The sequence below is a fragment of the Strix uralensis genome, chromosome 15, assembly GCF_047716275.1.
Source record: "Strix uralensis isolate ZFMK-TIS-50842 chromosome 15, bStrUra1, whole genome shotgun sequence".
Classification (NCBI taxonomy): domain Eukaryota; kingdom Metazoa; phylum Chordata; class Aves; order Strigiformes; family Strigidae; genus Strix; species Strix uralensis.
The window spans coordinates 20,752,978-20,768,425 of NC_133986.1; the positions used below are offsets into that span (position 1 = coordinate 20,752,978).

Consider the following 15,448-nt stretch of genomic DNA (forward strand, 5'->3'; position numbering starts at 1 on the left):
ACACAGAATTCCACATGAGTTGAAGACAGATATACAGAGAAATACACACACACACAGAAAAACAGTATTACTGGTGCCTTGACTTGAAAAAAGGAATTTTAGATGCCTAGAAACACACTTGCTTATGACATTACAGCTTTCAGAGAACAGAACAGATCAGGATGGATACAAGAAAAACAGATCCACACTTCACAAACATGAATCCTGCCAAATAGAGAAGTAACCCAAGTCTGTGTAAAAAAGCTTAAGAAAGCAAATATAAATATTACAGTGTTTTGTTCTCATTACAGCAGAGCAGCGTGATCGGAGGGGAGAGAGCAGAGCACACCAGAAGGCTACAGGACATCAGGGACAGAGGAGCTCACCTTAGACCACTCCACGATGCAGTCCAAGCAGAAGTAGTGGGAACAGTTCTCAGGAGTCCCAACAGCCTGATCCCTAAACGTGTTGAGGCAAATGGGGCAGTTTTCGCCATCCTCATCAGAGGAAATGCTCACTCCGTTTATGCGTGGTTCTAATTTCAGAGAATCAGTCATTCCCCCCCCAGTGGCCTCAGTTTCCTCCTCCTCTTCCTCTTCTTCATCGTCATCTTCGCAATCTTAAAAAGCAAGAGATGAAAAACAACTCGTGTGCGTGCAGGGCTTCAGCAGCTAGGGCAGAGGGGGTGGGCAGGATGCGGTACCAGTTCACAGAAAATTCCAAGTAAGCTTATTTCATGGGGCTGCAAGGGCGAAGCACGGCCTCCCCAGTTTGAGGCAATAATTTTTGCCGTTTTCTTTTTTCCTAAATCCCTTCACTAAAACACAGTGGATTACTCTGGTGAAAAATAAAGCCTGGTAACGTGACTAGTCTTGCAAGAGATTAAAAGGACAGACAGCAGAAAAACAACAGATTATTGAAACAACAAGAGAGTAGGATATGTCAGGCTACCACTGAACACTGAAGTTAAAAAACAGAGTTATAATAAAGTTATCATGTATCCAACTTTTTTTTTTTTTTTTTAAATAGACACTCCAGAGGACAAGCAGCAGCAATACGCTCGCCTGCAGAAGAACAGATTTAAAGATTTCACCAGTAAAATCATGATTTGGAGAGTGAAGGGATCTGGGTGCCTAGCTGGGGACTGCTTAAAGAAGCTTCGTTTTGAGAAAAATTAATTTTAAGCACTCATCACACATTGTTGAATGGTGGGTTTGTTTTTAGTACAAAATACAGAAACGTGTGTTAGTCTCTCCCTAAAACCTGTGAATTAAGTTGACATTTTCAAGCAGCAAGAAGTTACCTAAAAACCACTCACTTATTTTGGGTTTTGGATTGGGGTTTTTTGTGGGGGAGGGAGTGGGGTGGGGATGGCTGTTGATTTTTTTTTTTTTTTTAATAATGAAAATGGGGTCTTTGGTCTTTTCTATCGAATTCTTCTGTCTAGACATAGCAGAGAATACTCTAAACGATGGATTAATAAAGCTTTTTGGCACCTGGTGCCAACTTTTTAGTCTGTGTGCAAATCAGTCTAACTAGTAACTTGGAAAACTCTGCTCTTGCCTTCCTAACAAGCTTCAAGATGGGATAAAAACTTCTATTTTTTGTCTATCCAAATAATAATTTGAGTGCAGCAGTTTCAGAAGCACATACATCTACAGAGTATGCTTTCAGTAAAATTAACAAAGCCAAGTAGCATCCACACTCCTCCTTCAAAGAAAAATTAGTCTTCTTCCCTTCTCCCTAGGCTTAACAGCAATAGCAATTTGTTTCCAGAACTCCCCATCACAACATTCACTTTAGAGTTCCATGCCAAAGCAAACAAACAAACATGCTTTTCATAAGGGAAAAAAATAGCACGAGCCATTGCTGCAATTTTGACTTTTTTTCTACTCATGCTGGGGCAGAGTTCACTCCTACTGGCTATAACTACACCACTTTGGCTAGCAGGTAATCTTCAAACATATATATGCTTTAAAAACTTCAAAACTGAGGAATATTCCTTGTTTATTTATTACTGTAGGATTTGGGCATGGGCCTGAGACAGCAGCATCTGTGGATTTACACTTCATGGTTAATTTCTGGAGGAGAAGCTTTCATCCCACTCTTCCTCCAATTATTAAAAAAATGCCTGTTAACACACGTTAACAGACCTACCTTCTAGTTCTTCATCTTCACTTTCTTCCTTGTCCTCCTCACCTCCCTCTTCCTCAGTGTCATTTTCTTCCTCATCACTTCCGGTATCATCTTCTGAGTCACAGCTATTTCCACCATTGCTTTCTTAAAAAGAGAAGCAGCAAGGAAATACCTATGTGATGCAGACAGTCGGGCAGAACAGTGAAGGACACACCAGAACTCCTGCTCAGGACATTATATACGTAGTGAAAAACCCAGATTTCCTCAGTGCTGTCAAAGCTGCCCGTTCTGAGAAACTCAAGGGAAGCACGCCAGCAGTTTGAGGTACAGAAGTTAAGCAGCAAACCAAAAAAGTTCTCAGGTGAAAAGAGTCACAAACATATCTTTACTTCTCTTTGGAGGTTAAACCAACAGGTTCTCCAACCTAGAACTAGAAACGTGCCCATGCAGAGAGGCTGCATTTACCTGTTTCACTGAGGAGCGTGAGACTCCGTCTCTTGCCTAGCGCAGCGTTCTTGTTTAGCAGTTCATCCTGGCTGTCATCATCCATGGCAGGACATTGGGAATCTGCTCCCTGCAAGAAGGCAAGCTTCAGTGAGGCAGTGCACCCCCTCCGCGAGCAGAGGGGGCGTGAGCCCGGCAAAGAGCGTCCACCGCATCTGTGGGGCCGTGGACGGTACAAGGGACCTCGCTCTACAGCAAAGGCTCCTCACATCACGGACTAGTTTTCCCAGTTTCACATCAGAGGTGGCTACAGGTAAGCAGTTACCCTTAACGTGGAGTTTCACATCCCTGCTAAGCTAGATGAAACCAGCTGCTTGTGAAACTCGGTTTAGGTGAAAGATTCAGCTTTATCTCGGGCTCCTGCATGACAGAAAAAGGCATAAGCAGAACTCCCCACTGAAAATGGGAACAGAAAACCCACAAACACCAACACCATCTCGTGGACTAGCAATAAAACACAAAACTGAAAGGGACCAGAGGCCCTTTGAACAAGGCCTAACAGGATGACAATACGTGCTTCACATCAAAATACCCTATCTTGCCCAACTGAAAAGAAACAAGAAGAAAGGTTATGTATTTCAGGTCTTCTTTACAAAAGGCCTTTTCACAGCTCCGTCATGAAATAGAGAAGTCTCAGACCTCACAACCATTATTCCACAGAAAGAAGGAGGCTTGATTTGGTGCATATTAATGCAATCACATTAATTGCTGTGCATTAGCGCAGACTGGTAATAAAACCGCCAGATACTGAGAGATGTCTCATGATCCAAATTCATAACGACAATCAAACCAGAGCTTTTAATATATAATGCTACAAACCATTAAGACAGACAGATCCCTGCAAGCATCTATAAGCCAGTCATGGAGAAATATAATTAATTGACACTTATAAAGCTAGATATCATATCTCAATATGAAAAAAAAATTGGATTCTTCTACAAGTGTGGCAAAGAAGTTTCAATGGGGTGCTCTTCTCCCACTCTCCCTGCTCTGCATTACATGTCTTGCATATTAAGAAAATTTTTGGAACAAAACATTAGGTTTTATTCAAGTGCTCCCGATGTGTATCTTTACTTGCACACTCCCTTTTTGAGCCACGTAGCACAGCTCTGCACTTAGAGAGTCTTAAAAATGTAGGCTTTGCTAAACCAGACTAAACTGCAAATGGAGTCTTCAGCACTCAGGGGGAAGAAAAAAAAAAAAACCACCCTAAAAAGAAAAAATATCAAGCTTCAACACAACCAAGTTCTTGGTAAAGACTTCTAACTTCAGTAAGAATCTTGCCTGAATAGAAGTCTAAACTTTTAGCTAAATTCGTGGCTGTTAACAGGGGTGTGTTTAAAAACAATTTACGTTGGCTGAAAACACGCAGACTCATCAAAAGCCAGTCAGTCTATGATGTAACTGAAAAAAAAAAAAAAATAGGAAGAAACACTAGGAATTTTTCAAGTTTCAGCAGTGCGTATGTATGAATTATTCAAACTGAAACTCAATTATATAATACCCTCCCAAAATCTCAGTTAGCTACAGCAGCACAAAATGCGTGGCGCTGTTTCAAAGGGCAGCGACTGGCAGCACCAGTCCCACAGCAGGGCAGCAGCGGGCTCATTTGTTCCATAGGTAGCAGGGATTTACACAGCACGTTTAGATTTTATGCAAAACTTGCGTCTGCGTCACTCTTCCATCAGCGGGTTGTGGGGACGGAGCGGGTCCCCGCTGACCCGTCACGGCCACATCCAGCCACGGCACTGCTGAGCCTCTGAGGGTGACGGAGGCCAACCAAAGCCACTGCTGGGGTAAAACCAGGGATAAGCCTCCACTTTGCTACCACAGGGACCTTCGTGCCCCTGCTCCGTAGCTCTCCCTACAGCAAAGCAACGAGCACAGGGAGGAAAGGATCTTTTTATTTTTAAAAGCGATTCCCACAAACCACAGTTCTGACCAACATATACTTAACTACATTTCCGAACAGCGTGCGTTTCTTCACCGCTCTGGAATAAAACAACCACCCATGTTATTTTCACCCTGCTGCCCCACGGAAAGATATCCTTTAAGCACAGAGGCAAACAAATCAGCACTTGTGACTTGACAATCTAAACTGACATATTTATGCAGCAAACGCAAGCTTGTACTTTGCTCGGAGGCAAAACTCGGAGTTAAGGAAAATCTGGTATCACAGCAAACAATCGAGTCTTCAAATCCTGTCAGTAAAAAAAGTCTGTTTTGTGGATAGTTGGGAAAAGACAAGGAGAAACCGAGCGAGATGAAGTGAATTTGAGATTTTAAGCACATCACAAGTCTTACTTTACAAACAACCTTTTCCAAACTGGGCAGCTGCTCTGAAGAAAAAAACCAAGGAAACCAAAATTGACTATACACCTAATATGAGAGCTTGTTCTCTTATTTTTTAAGAACAATACGCACCATTTCCAAGGTTTTTTTTCTTATGGGAGACACTTCAAACAAATTATCACTGTGAAACACAAACACATTCACCACACGCTTCAGAGAGCTCACCCACCTGTACAAAAGCCCAGCTTTCATTCCAGCACTTACCACATCAGAATTTTTCTAATCCCCACCCCACCCCCCCCCCCGAGCTGGAACTGGCAGATGCAAAATAGATACGAAACATTTTTATTATTATGATGTAAACCGAGAAGTTTGGTTAAGAAGGAGGTTGTAGTGACTCCTCTAAGGCAAACCTTAACTATGCACTTCTGTAACAAAAAAGCCCGGACTGCTAGAAGGCACCCAGTTATCCCTGAAGGCTATTTGAGGCAACTACAGCTGCTTTCAGTTTTAGGGGTGCCAAGGACCTGCTCTCACCACTGTACCCAACCCCTCGCTGCTTAGAAAACCCTGCGGTGTGCAGTACTCTGCGTGCAGCCCTTCAGCAGCCGAGGGTCTCTCGTCTGCTGATCCTCTGCTCTGCACCCCACTTTGAAGGAAGGTTCTATTCAGTCCGTGTCCTCAGCAGGCAGCTCGCAAACACAGATGTGGGGTAACCTCTGTCTTCGGACTCAACACCACTAACGCAAGGTGTCACCGCTTACAGCAAAACCCATTTCAACCCCTTGGGCAGGTGCATCACTCACACGTTTGCAGTCTGTGCACAGCACATCCTGAATTACAGGTTGCACACTGAAGGCAGGTGTCTGCCTTTAGCAGACTCTTTAGACCTCCTCCTTAACATCCCCCCGTTTTCAAGTTCTCATTCAGAAGAACCTCACAAGATTTTAATAAAACATTAAACTGCAAAAACGATGAGCGCGTGGCAGCTGTTTGATCCCGTTACGTGCCCCAGCGCTTCTCCCCAGCCCCGGGTTCCCTTCACAAAGGCACCACCTCACCAGGGCCAAGCCAGGCGTGCGCTGAGTGCTGTGTGTCTACTGCAGCACGGGCTCTGCTGCAGCACGATCGGAAGCCAGGGCTTTGTTATTAAGACAGATTACACTTTTACATGGAGCTGCCTTAAGTCATTTTAATTGTACAATCAAATAGCAATTACAAATACTTTCTTTGAGCCGTATTAGTAACAGGGTTTTCTGTTGGCTTTAAGAACTGAGAAGATTGTTTCCTCCAGAACAAGTATTTATCAAACAAGCACTTCAGTAAACATACTGTTTTTGGATGCAAGATCTTTATGCATTGCCATAAACCACTGTTTTAATGCGCTCTGAGTATATTCCAGCTAGAAGGCAAGTGCATGTTTCTAACCATCAGAGGAGCCACGGTCTGCAAAACACACTCAAACTCCATCTCACTCTGACACGAAGCCGATGGAGCCGCCTACGACAGCAAGTGACTCTTCCAGCCATATGCACCTTCCTCTCCAGCACCAACTTCTTACAGTAGTTTCTAGTTCTTAGAAGAGCTACTAGAGAAGGCATTTATTTTAACCTGCTTGGGTAACATTCAAGATTCTACGCAGGCAAAGAAAACAAGTCAGCTGGATTTTCTCACAGGGTGGTTTTGAATGCTGATCTAATTTCATGGGCAATTATTGAGCAGTCATGTTCCAGAGAGCACTTATAACTAAATTTAAGTCTACTAAATATTCAAACCCATGAGCTTTCAGTTCTCGCTGGCACATCTGCTTTATTTGTTGGTTTGTTGAGGATTTTTTTGAGGTTTTTTGGGGTTTGTTTTGTTTTTTCCCCAAATTGCCCAAACAATTCAATTTCCTCTGGAAAACCATCATGACACATCAGAGCGCATCTGGCTTTGTTTCCAATTTCATATGCTACACTGAAAGAAAAAAAAAAAAAAAGTTGTAAAAATTACAGTTGTACCCGGTTGGAAAACATCTGGATACGGTGTGAGTAGTATCTGCCACCGCCACATTCCAAAGGCAAAAGTAAGAATTAGGCAGGGAAAACATTCAGACTAACGAGAGACTCCTACAGCCTAGAGCTGCACAGTGCCAACCCCGCATGCAGAGGGAGCTTTAAAAAAAGCCCTCTAAATCTAAATTTAGATGCAACTTTCCTCTGTTTAAGTTACAAAAAGATTAACTCTTAAATAGCACAACAATTTACATAATGGAAGCGCCTAAGAACCTAATAAAGACACGAAAAATTAATCCCAAGGTAGGTAAGGAAGCACTTATCTTTCCCCTACCCTGGCCCTGCCCTAAATTTAGCCATGCTAAATTCCACGACCAAAACTGTCCACCAAAGCTTCCCCAGGAGCTGACACTGCACTCTCCGGGGAGTTTGTAACGCAAACAAAGCGACGCACGGGCTTTGCGAAGACAACTTTTTTTGAAGTGTGGCATCTTACCCAGAGGAGTCGCTGGGTGTTTGTACCTCTGTATTCAGAGCAGCAGCCGAGCTCTATGCAATTCCCACCTGCAATTCCCTGAAGCCCCTGGCTCTGTTTCCAGCTGTGAACCACTGTGCTGCACATCCTCCTCTTTCTTAACAGGTTCTTTTCTCAGGAGTCGCCGCTCTTACCGGCGAGTTCCCTTCCAGCATCAGTCCCCATCTTTAACTACAGCTTTCCCTGCTGTTTATGGGCGCAGCTGGGATTAAAAAAAAAAAAAAACCATACACCACCACCCCCCCAAAAAAACCAGAAGCTCCTGCACTTTTATGATTTTTTTTTATTTTGTGCATAACCATAACAAAGGGTACCAAGACCTACTGACCTTCAAGAAAGGAAGGAACACAGCGAACACCTCTGTAACACACCAGCAATACATCCATGCGACAACCGGCTGGAAAAGCAGCCACTAACGCTACAAAAAGCACACCCACCCCACTGTTACTGAACACGGGGTACCCCACAAAGGGCGCCAATGACACAGCTGAGAAACCTGCCCTGCAGCACGGCTGCCTCAAGCCAAAGTTTTTAAGCCTAAAGATGCTTTTGCAATAAGCTAATGTGCGCTTAAAAAAAAAAAAAAACAAACCAACTGCTTGCACAAAAACCTCATCTCTGCGTGTTAGTCGAGAGGCCCACTGGCTTCACTGTAGGAGGCTGAAATAGCTTACAACTTCTTCAAACGCGCTCACGCGTGCACCACAAACAAGGGGAAGAGGGGGCGGGGACGCCGCCAGAAATATTTCGGTTTATTTAGTACCTCTCCTTCGCAGCAGCGAAGGAAACTGCTCCAGGCTCCGGATCGCGCCCCAGCACGGGGCAGCCGCCGCCGCGGGGGTGCTCCCCGCACAAAGAGACGCCGTCGCCGCCTGCTCGGCCACCTTATACCCCGCGGGGGCAATGCCACGGGAAACCCGGCTCCGGGCAGCCCGGGAAACCTCCCCGGGAGGAGGCCGGGCCGGGGGCAGCCCGCCCGCAGCGGCGCCGCTCAGCCGCATCTTCCGACAGCCGCCAGGCAGCTGCCGCCAGCGACTACTCAGAGAATAAATCAATCAACAAGTACGCTTAGAAGAAGAAAATTAAAGAAATATCAACAAACCCGAGCGCGGCGGGGCAGTTTCCCTCCGGAGCTGGCAGCCCGCCGCGGCAGAGGACGGCCGCTCCGTGCAACCCTCGGCCCGCCGCCGCCCCCGCGGCCCAGCCGCCGCCCCGGCAGCCCCCGGCAGCCGCCCCGGTAGCCGCCCCCCGTCCCCTGGCACTCACGCGAGGAGAAGGCCCCGGCACTCACATCCCCGGGCCCGGCCGGCGGAGCGGGCTGCAACGCCGGAAGCCCCCTCGCCCCGGAAGCGCTGCGGGAGAACTTCCGGGTCACGGCGGCGCCGGCGGGAGCAGCCGCGGGACCGAACCACTGCGCGGCGTGGGGGTGGGGGGGGAGAGGCGGCGGGGTGAACCATTCGGGGGAGGGGGAGCGCCGCAGGACCGAACCACTGGAGGAGGGGCCCGCCGGGCTGTACCACCGCGGGGCCGCGGGGGGGCGGGGCCGCACCGCCCCCAGGGGAGGCGCCGCAACCGGGGGGGTGGGTTTGGGGCGCCCCCGCGTCCCGCCGCGGGGCCTCGCTGTCCCCGTCCCTTGGGGGGAGCGCAGACGCCACCGAGCCGTGCGGATGCCGAGGCCTGCGGGGGGGCTGAGCCCGCCCGGCTGCCCCCGTGTGCGGGAGCGCTGTCACGGCCCGCGGGCGAGGGCCGCGCTGCCCCTCCCCGGGGGGGTGCGGGCTCACGGAGCCCCCCTCATCCCCCCGTAATACCCATCTGCACATCGCGCCTCTTCTCTTCCCTCAGCCCGGCTGATCCCAACCCAAACGGGCCCGTTCCCGAGGGCCATCGCCCGCACGGAAGGGCCGAAGGGCTGTTTTCGGCCCAGGCCCGCGCTGGCTGCCGGGACGGGGAGCACGGCCCTGGCCCCGCTGGCGGACGGACGTGACCCAGCGCGTCCTCGCAGACACTCGGGGCATTGTCAGAAATCGGCCGGGGGCCGGAGAGGGGGAGAAAACAAGGTCCTTTTCCTGGAAACGCAGAGCGGAGCAAAACCTGCGCCAGCCCTGCCGCTGCCGGCCCGCGCGGGGCCTTGGGAGAGGGGCGAAGCGCGGCGGGCGGGGGGGAAACCCCAGGGAAGCCCCGTCCAGGAGACACAAAGCGCCTCGTGTTTGGAAAGACAAGATCTGCGCTGTTAAGGGCAACTTTTTAATTGCATATTAATTGATGGGGTGTTTGCCAGCCCGCCGGGGTAGGATGGCGGCACGTTCCCTCTTCTGGCGTCCTCCCCGAGCCTGCGGGCGCCGTCCCCGCAGCACGACGGCCCCGGCGCTGGCCCGGGAGGGCCGAGGGCCACCACTCCCGCCATGGTGGCCACGGCCCCCTCTCACCGCACACATGGTGGCTCTGGCAGCGCCGCTCTGCCACGGGGACCGACACCCGTCTGGGAACAAAGGGAAGAGCTGCAGGGCTGCTCTCCCCTGGACAGCACCGGCCCTGTCAGCAGGAAATTTCATCCCGGAGATTAAGGGCTGAGCCGTGAGCTCGCTCGGAGCCGGAGCGGGGGCTGAGGGCAAACAGCACCCACCAGGGCTGTTGCAGAGCCCCAAGGCCCCGAGCCTGGCCGGGCGATGGCGGACCCTCCTCTGAGCCCACGGGGGGTCTCGCCCGTCATTTAGAGACACAGAAAGTGGCACTTCTGGAGCGAGCAGCCGTTGCACCCTTTGCCCGGGCTGCTGGCAGCCTTTTTCCCCCCGCAGCCTGCCCGCCGCCCAGCTGGCACCCCTCCAGCCCCGCTCCACGCCGGCCGCTTTCCTACGGCGCCCAGGGAGGTCTGAGCAACGGGCAGGGCTTGGCTGTGCAGGCAGCCAGCTGTGCAAGCACCGCTTCGACACACACGCCTTCCCTGTGCGCTTACAGTCAGGGGAAGAAGGATTTTTAAAAAAAAAAAAAAAATTATTTATTTTAAATAAAGATGAAATGTAAGGCACCGCCTGGAAGAAGAGACGAGGGGCTCGGCAGAGCACAGCAGCCGATGCCATGCAGCAGCCCGGTAGGAGCAGCAGGGCTGGCAGGGAGGTGTCAAGGCAGTTCCCAGCCACGTTACTCCACACAAAATACCTATTTTTAAACAAAATGAGTATTTTTCATGGCCGTGCCTCGCTTTTTGTGTTGGCTCACCCCAGAGGGCACAGGGGCCGGCGTGCGCCGCGGCCGATTTTGCTCCAATCTGGGCGCGAGCCCCGCGCTGGGGAAGATGTAAAATACGTGACTTTTTCCCTACAGCTGCTGGGTGAAAACAAAAAAAAAAACCCCACACAGCACACACACAAACCGACCACAGAGGCTGTCATTGTGCGGGCTGTCACGCAGAAGAGGGGCTGTCCCCATCCCCCCTCCCCACCGGCAAGGGGAGCAGAGCCACGGATGACTGACTGGTAAGCGCTCCAGCAAAACACGTAGGGAAATCCTTTTGGTTGGGAATCGCCACCAGCTATCGGGGAGCCCGCGCTGGGTTTTGCTTCCAAATCTTGCCCCGCACCTTGCAGGAAGAGCACCAGATTGCGAAACGCCCGTCGGAGCCGTGACAGCTGATGGATGCCAAGGTTTTCCCAAGGGATGCAGAGCTCGTGTCTTCTGCTAGACAGCGTGTGCTATCAGTTCAACAGGGATGCGGTGTCTGGCCGCTCTTTGGTCACTCTCTTTTGGCCACATTTGCATCCAAAGTGTTTTTTTCCTGATGAAATGGGGGTCCCACCAAACGTGCCCACTCTCCCCGAGCCGCTCTGGTTTCTGGTCTGTTTGAGGAAGGCGGGTGGCTTCAGGCAGAGGGGCACCAGCCTGCCGGCTCGATGCTGGACTCTCCGTGGGTCTCCAAACAAGGTCCTTCACCTCCACGGGACAGAGCTACATCCGTCCGTAACGCCCTGTGTTTGGTGCTTAGCAAATCCTCGTTGAGTCACCCTAAAATTTTCAGCGTTTCGACCGTTTGGCTGCCGGTTTGTGGGTGGATGGGCCAGGGCGAGCTCTCCCGGTACTGCGAGTGTCCAGAAGGCCTTCGGCTGCCTTCCCTTTTTTGGGGAAGTTACTGTAAGAAGGCTCTGGGCGCGCCTGGGCCCTCACACCTCGAGGCTGAGGGACCCCCCCCCCCCGTAGCACCCTTGGGACCCTCCCCACCCGCCGGCACTGCTGCGGGTTTCCCACGCGGCGGGGAACGGCGGAAAAAAATATTTAATTAATGTAACAATGTAAAATTTCATACAAGAGTGTGAAAGGCGGCGGCGGGGGGGGGGGGGGGGGGGGGCCACTCCGCCGGTCCCGCCCGCGGCCAACGGCCCCCCCCCCCCCCTTTCCTCGCGCACCGCCTACGTGCGCCCCGACACTGCCCTGATGGCACGGCCCCGGCGGACCGTACCATGGGCCGGGCTGCGGCGGGGAGGGGAGGGGACGGAGCGGGGGGGGGGGGGGAGAGAAGAGGGGGGGGCAGCGGGGCGGCGGGGGGCGGGGAGGGGGGTCCCCGCGGGCGGCGGCGGGGGAGGGGGGCGCCGTCAGCGGCCGGCGGCGCGATGCGAGGCGGCGAGGGCGGGGAGGGGAGGGGGTCGGCGGGGCGGGCTGAGCGGGAGGCGGGCGGCGGTTCAACAGGTACAAATGGTTCCTCCCCGCAGCAGCAGCGACGTGCAGAAGCGAACGCGCCGCGCCCGCCGCTGTCACCGCCGGGGGGGGGGGGACCGCGCCCCCCGCCCCGCCCCGCCCCGCCCCGCCGCCGCCGGGCGGGGACCGAGCCGCTATTGGACGCGGCCGCGCGGGGGCGGGGCCGGCGGGCGGACGGGCCGCGTCGCGATTGGCGGACGCGGCTGGGTGGGCGGGGCAAGGGGCCGCGGCGCGCGGCGTGGGCCGGGCCGGGGCAGAGCCAGAAGTTGGCGGCGGCGGCGGCGGCGGGGGGGAGCGCGGAGCGGCGGGAGCGCAGGTGAGCGGCGGCCGTGGCGGGAAGAGACCCCCTTTCCCCCCCACCCCCCCCTCTCCGGGGAACGGCCGAGCCCGGCGCGGCACGATGGAACCTGTCCCGGGGGTGGGTGCGCGGAGCTGCCGCCCTCCGTGCACGGCGCGACACCCCCCCCCCCCCTTTCCCCTCCATCCTCCTCACGCTGCCCGGTGTCTCCTGTGCTGCAGGTGGGCCCCGCCGCCCCCCGTTACCCTCCAGGAGCAGGTGAGCCACTGACTAACGCACATTGTGCTCTCGGCGACTCCACTGTGCGTGTGACAGCGGCTAACCTGCTCCTCGGACATCGCTGTGCGGCCGCCTCGCCTCGCCTCGCCTCCATGGACCCGCGCCTCGACGCCACGACGCCCGCGTCCCCTCCCCGCCACCGCGCCGAGGGGCTCCGGCCTAGCAAAGGAGTCTGACCCCCACCCAACGCCACTGTCCTGCCTCCGGTGGCTTCCCAGCCTCGGCGGACAGACCCCCAGCACACCCCGCAGCTTGGCTGCGCCGTGGAAGGACCGAACGCTTCTTGCGGCGGGGCTTGGAGAGGAGGGGAGCGGGCCGTGGTGGCTCGCGGGCGCCAAGAGTTGGTCGTAAAGTTGCTCCGGAGGGGTGGTGTGCCCCCCTCTCTCCTCCCCTGCTCTTCTCCAAAGTCAATAAGTGCTAGTGGACTCCGTACCAAGTTAAAGAGACGCTTCATCCCAGCCGGTGACGTCTTGATACCCGGTCAGTGACTAACTGAACTGCTATTGCCAAGGGTGTGTTAATAGAAGAAACCGTGCCTGGTATTGCCCCGGATGAGTCACCTTTAAAGAGAGACTCTAGTCTGTCAAAGAAAGAGCAGAAACGAGCCTCTCTTTCCTTTTTCATTGCTCTCTCGTTTCCCATCCTGCTCCTCAGCTTTGCTCACCGCTTTCCGCTTCTTGTGCCGGGGCTCTGTTGGCCCCCCAGCCCTGGCTGGGCGCTGGCAGAGCTGCTTTGCACAGTCGTGCTGTGATGTCACGCGGGGCACTCTGACTTCATGGCCCCGAGGAGCAGGAAGGCGACCCGGGCAGGGACTCCTCCAGCCGCCCAGGGTGGCCGTCACTGCAAATGGAGGAAGTGACGAAGCAGATTGCTTCTACAAAGTTCTCTCTTGCGATTTTTTGGGCCGGTGAAGAAGCTGGGTAGTTGGAAAGTGTCTTTTTTGAAGCGGAGTGCGGCTTTATCGACAGCTTAAGCTCATAATAACCAGCTAGGATTCACCGCAGCCTGCCAAGGTTCCCTGGAAGGGCTCAGGTATTCTCCCTCTTGCTTGGGCTGCTCGTGTGTAGCCCTGGACCGTTGTAAAGGCTTGATCTGAAAGAATCAGCAGTGCTCTGGTCAGTAAGTAGTTAATTGCACGGAAGGCAGAGCAATGGATAAAGTCTCTCACAGAGAAATTTTCCCTGTCCCCATGTCTCCTGCCCGCGCTCATTTGTCGTTTCTTCCTCTGGGTCCCGGAGGAGCATCTGCTCTTCCGCAAGAAAAACCAGCTCCCTCTGTGCCCCGTGCAGCCTGGGCAAGTCCAGGGTGCTCAAAACACGCTGGAAAGAGAGGAAAAATGCCTCAATTTGCCTTTTTTGATGGCCGAGGGGGGACAAGTTTGCAGCTTTCTTGGCCCCAGAAGACTTTCCTCCTCCCTAGCTGCACCTACAGCATCTTCCACTGCTGGGCCCGAGCAGGCAGGAGCGCGGTGGGGAGCGGGGAGAGGGGGATAGCTGGTGCCAAATACACCTGTGTGTGACTGCGTCTGCGAGTTGAAACTGAAGCCCTGTAGTCCCCTGCCACCCCACGTCACAGGAGAGCGTGCATGTAACAGACCTGTATCTGAAAATGAAGGTGCTCTGTTTCTCTTTGAGGAAATAGTGTCTGGGACCGTGCTGCCCCATGACTAACCCCTGGAGATGCCGCTGGCAGAAGCAGCTCCACGGGTCGCCTGGCAAGACTTGTCCCCTGAGCAGCACTGGGGTATGAACGCTTCCGACTTCCCGTTACCTACGGCACCATCCTGTTCAGCTCCAGTAAGCAAAGGCGAGGGCTTGAAGTGAAGTTTGTTTGGTTTGGGGTTTTTTTTGGTGTCTCCCTCCGGTAAGCCGTTGGGGGAGCATACAGCTCAATTCCTGTTTTTAACATTCTTGTGGCATGATTCAAAACTAACCTGCTGTGCTGTCACCTGAAGTCTTCAATAAATAGTGCAACACCAGTGTTTGGGTGCTTATTACTGTAATCCAGGGCGCCAGAGCAGCTGAAGAGGAAGGCTGTGCCTTCTCAGCGACGTGTCTGATGTGCATTGCGTGCCCCGTGCCTCCCATCTCTTATTTTGCCTCTGTGGCCAGTGAAGGTGGCTTGAAAAGGAGAGTGGAAGGATGCCACCAGGTTCTTCCTCAAGCAGAAACCCAGCATCGGTGCCTTCACCCCTGCCTTAGCCCAAGAGCCCCAGAGTGCTCCCGAGCGATGAGAAAACACACCAAGGCTGAGATGTCCCTTGATTTCATGTTTTTCAGTAGCTAATAAACAGATTTGTAAGGTGACACTTCGCCTGGTAACAAGAGTAGTTGGGTGCTAAAAGCTCTGGCTCAGAACTGATGCTGTAAGATTTTTGGGGAGAGGCAGGGGGGTGCTTACAGGAGGGGAAGATGCTGAATGTCAGGTCCGTTAAGCTGAAAGGGCTCTCTGTGCTCCTCAAAGATTTTTTTTTCTCTTGTTTCAGTGCTTCACAGAAGGAAGTGAGCGGGCCTAATGCTTCCAGCACCTTGCTCAGAAGTGCCTGTCGCGTTCTGTCTATAATGTGTGCCAGGGGCAGGTCCTACGTGGTGAGCCTCACCGAAGGAGCAAGCTGGCCTGTCAGGAATAGGAGGAGTACATAAATTGTTTAAGAGGAAGTCAGTTAGTTAAATGCAAGCAGGGACTTATATAATACATCCTAAAAAAAAAAAAAAAAAGAGATTTCTGCTGGCAGGAGGTTCC

General features: G+C 53.0%; 1 protein-coding gene and 1 long non-coding RNA gene across 4 annotated transcripts in view; one reads left to right on the forward strand and one right to left on the reverse strand.

Moving 5' to 3' along the window:
• PHRF1 (PHD and ring finger domains 1) overlaps positions 1-8,821 on the reverse strand; it is a 33,023-nt gene extending 24,202 nt beyond the window's left edge. For 2 of the 3 annotated variants that reach the window (XM_074885106.1, XM_074885104.1), the window contains exons 1-4: positions 8,710-8,821; positions 2,581-2,689; positions 2,137-2,259; positions 366-598 (exon numbers count right to left, since the gene is read on the reverse strand). In XM_074885106.1, the coding sequence (XP_074741207.1) occupies positions 366-598; positions 2,137-2,259; positions 2,581-2,665 (441 nt within the window). In that variant the 5' untranslated portion in view covers positions 2,666-2,689; positions 8,710-8,821. The remainder of the gene's footprint in view (positions 1-365; positions 599-2,136; positions 2,260-2,580; positions 2,690-8,709) is intronic. The other variant, XM_074885105.1, reaches the window with a different exon arrangement.
• A 3,589-nt stretch (positions 8,822-12,410) lies between these two features.
• LOC141950339 (uncharacterized) lies at positions 12,411-14,684 on the forward strand. Its single transcript, XR_012630999.1, has 2 exons — positions 12,411-12,445; positions 12,649-14,684. It is a non-coding gene; the product is annotated as an uncharacterized LOC141950339 (long non-coding RNA).
• The last annotated feature ends 764 nt before the right edge of the window (positions 14,685-15,448 follow it).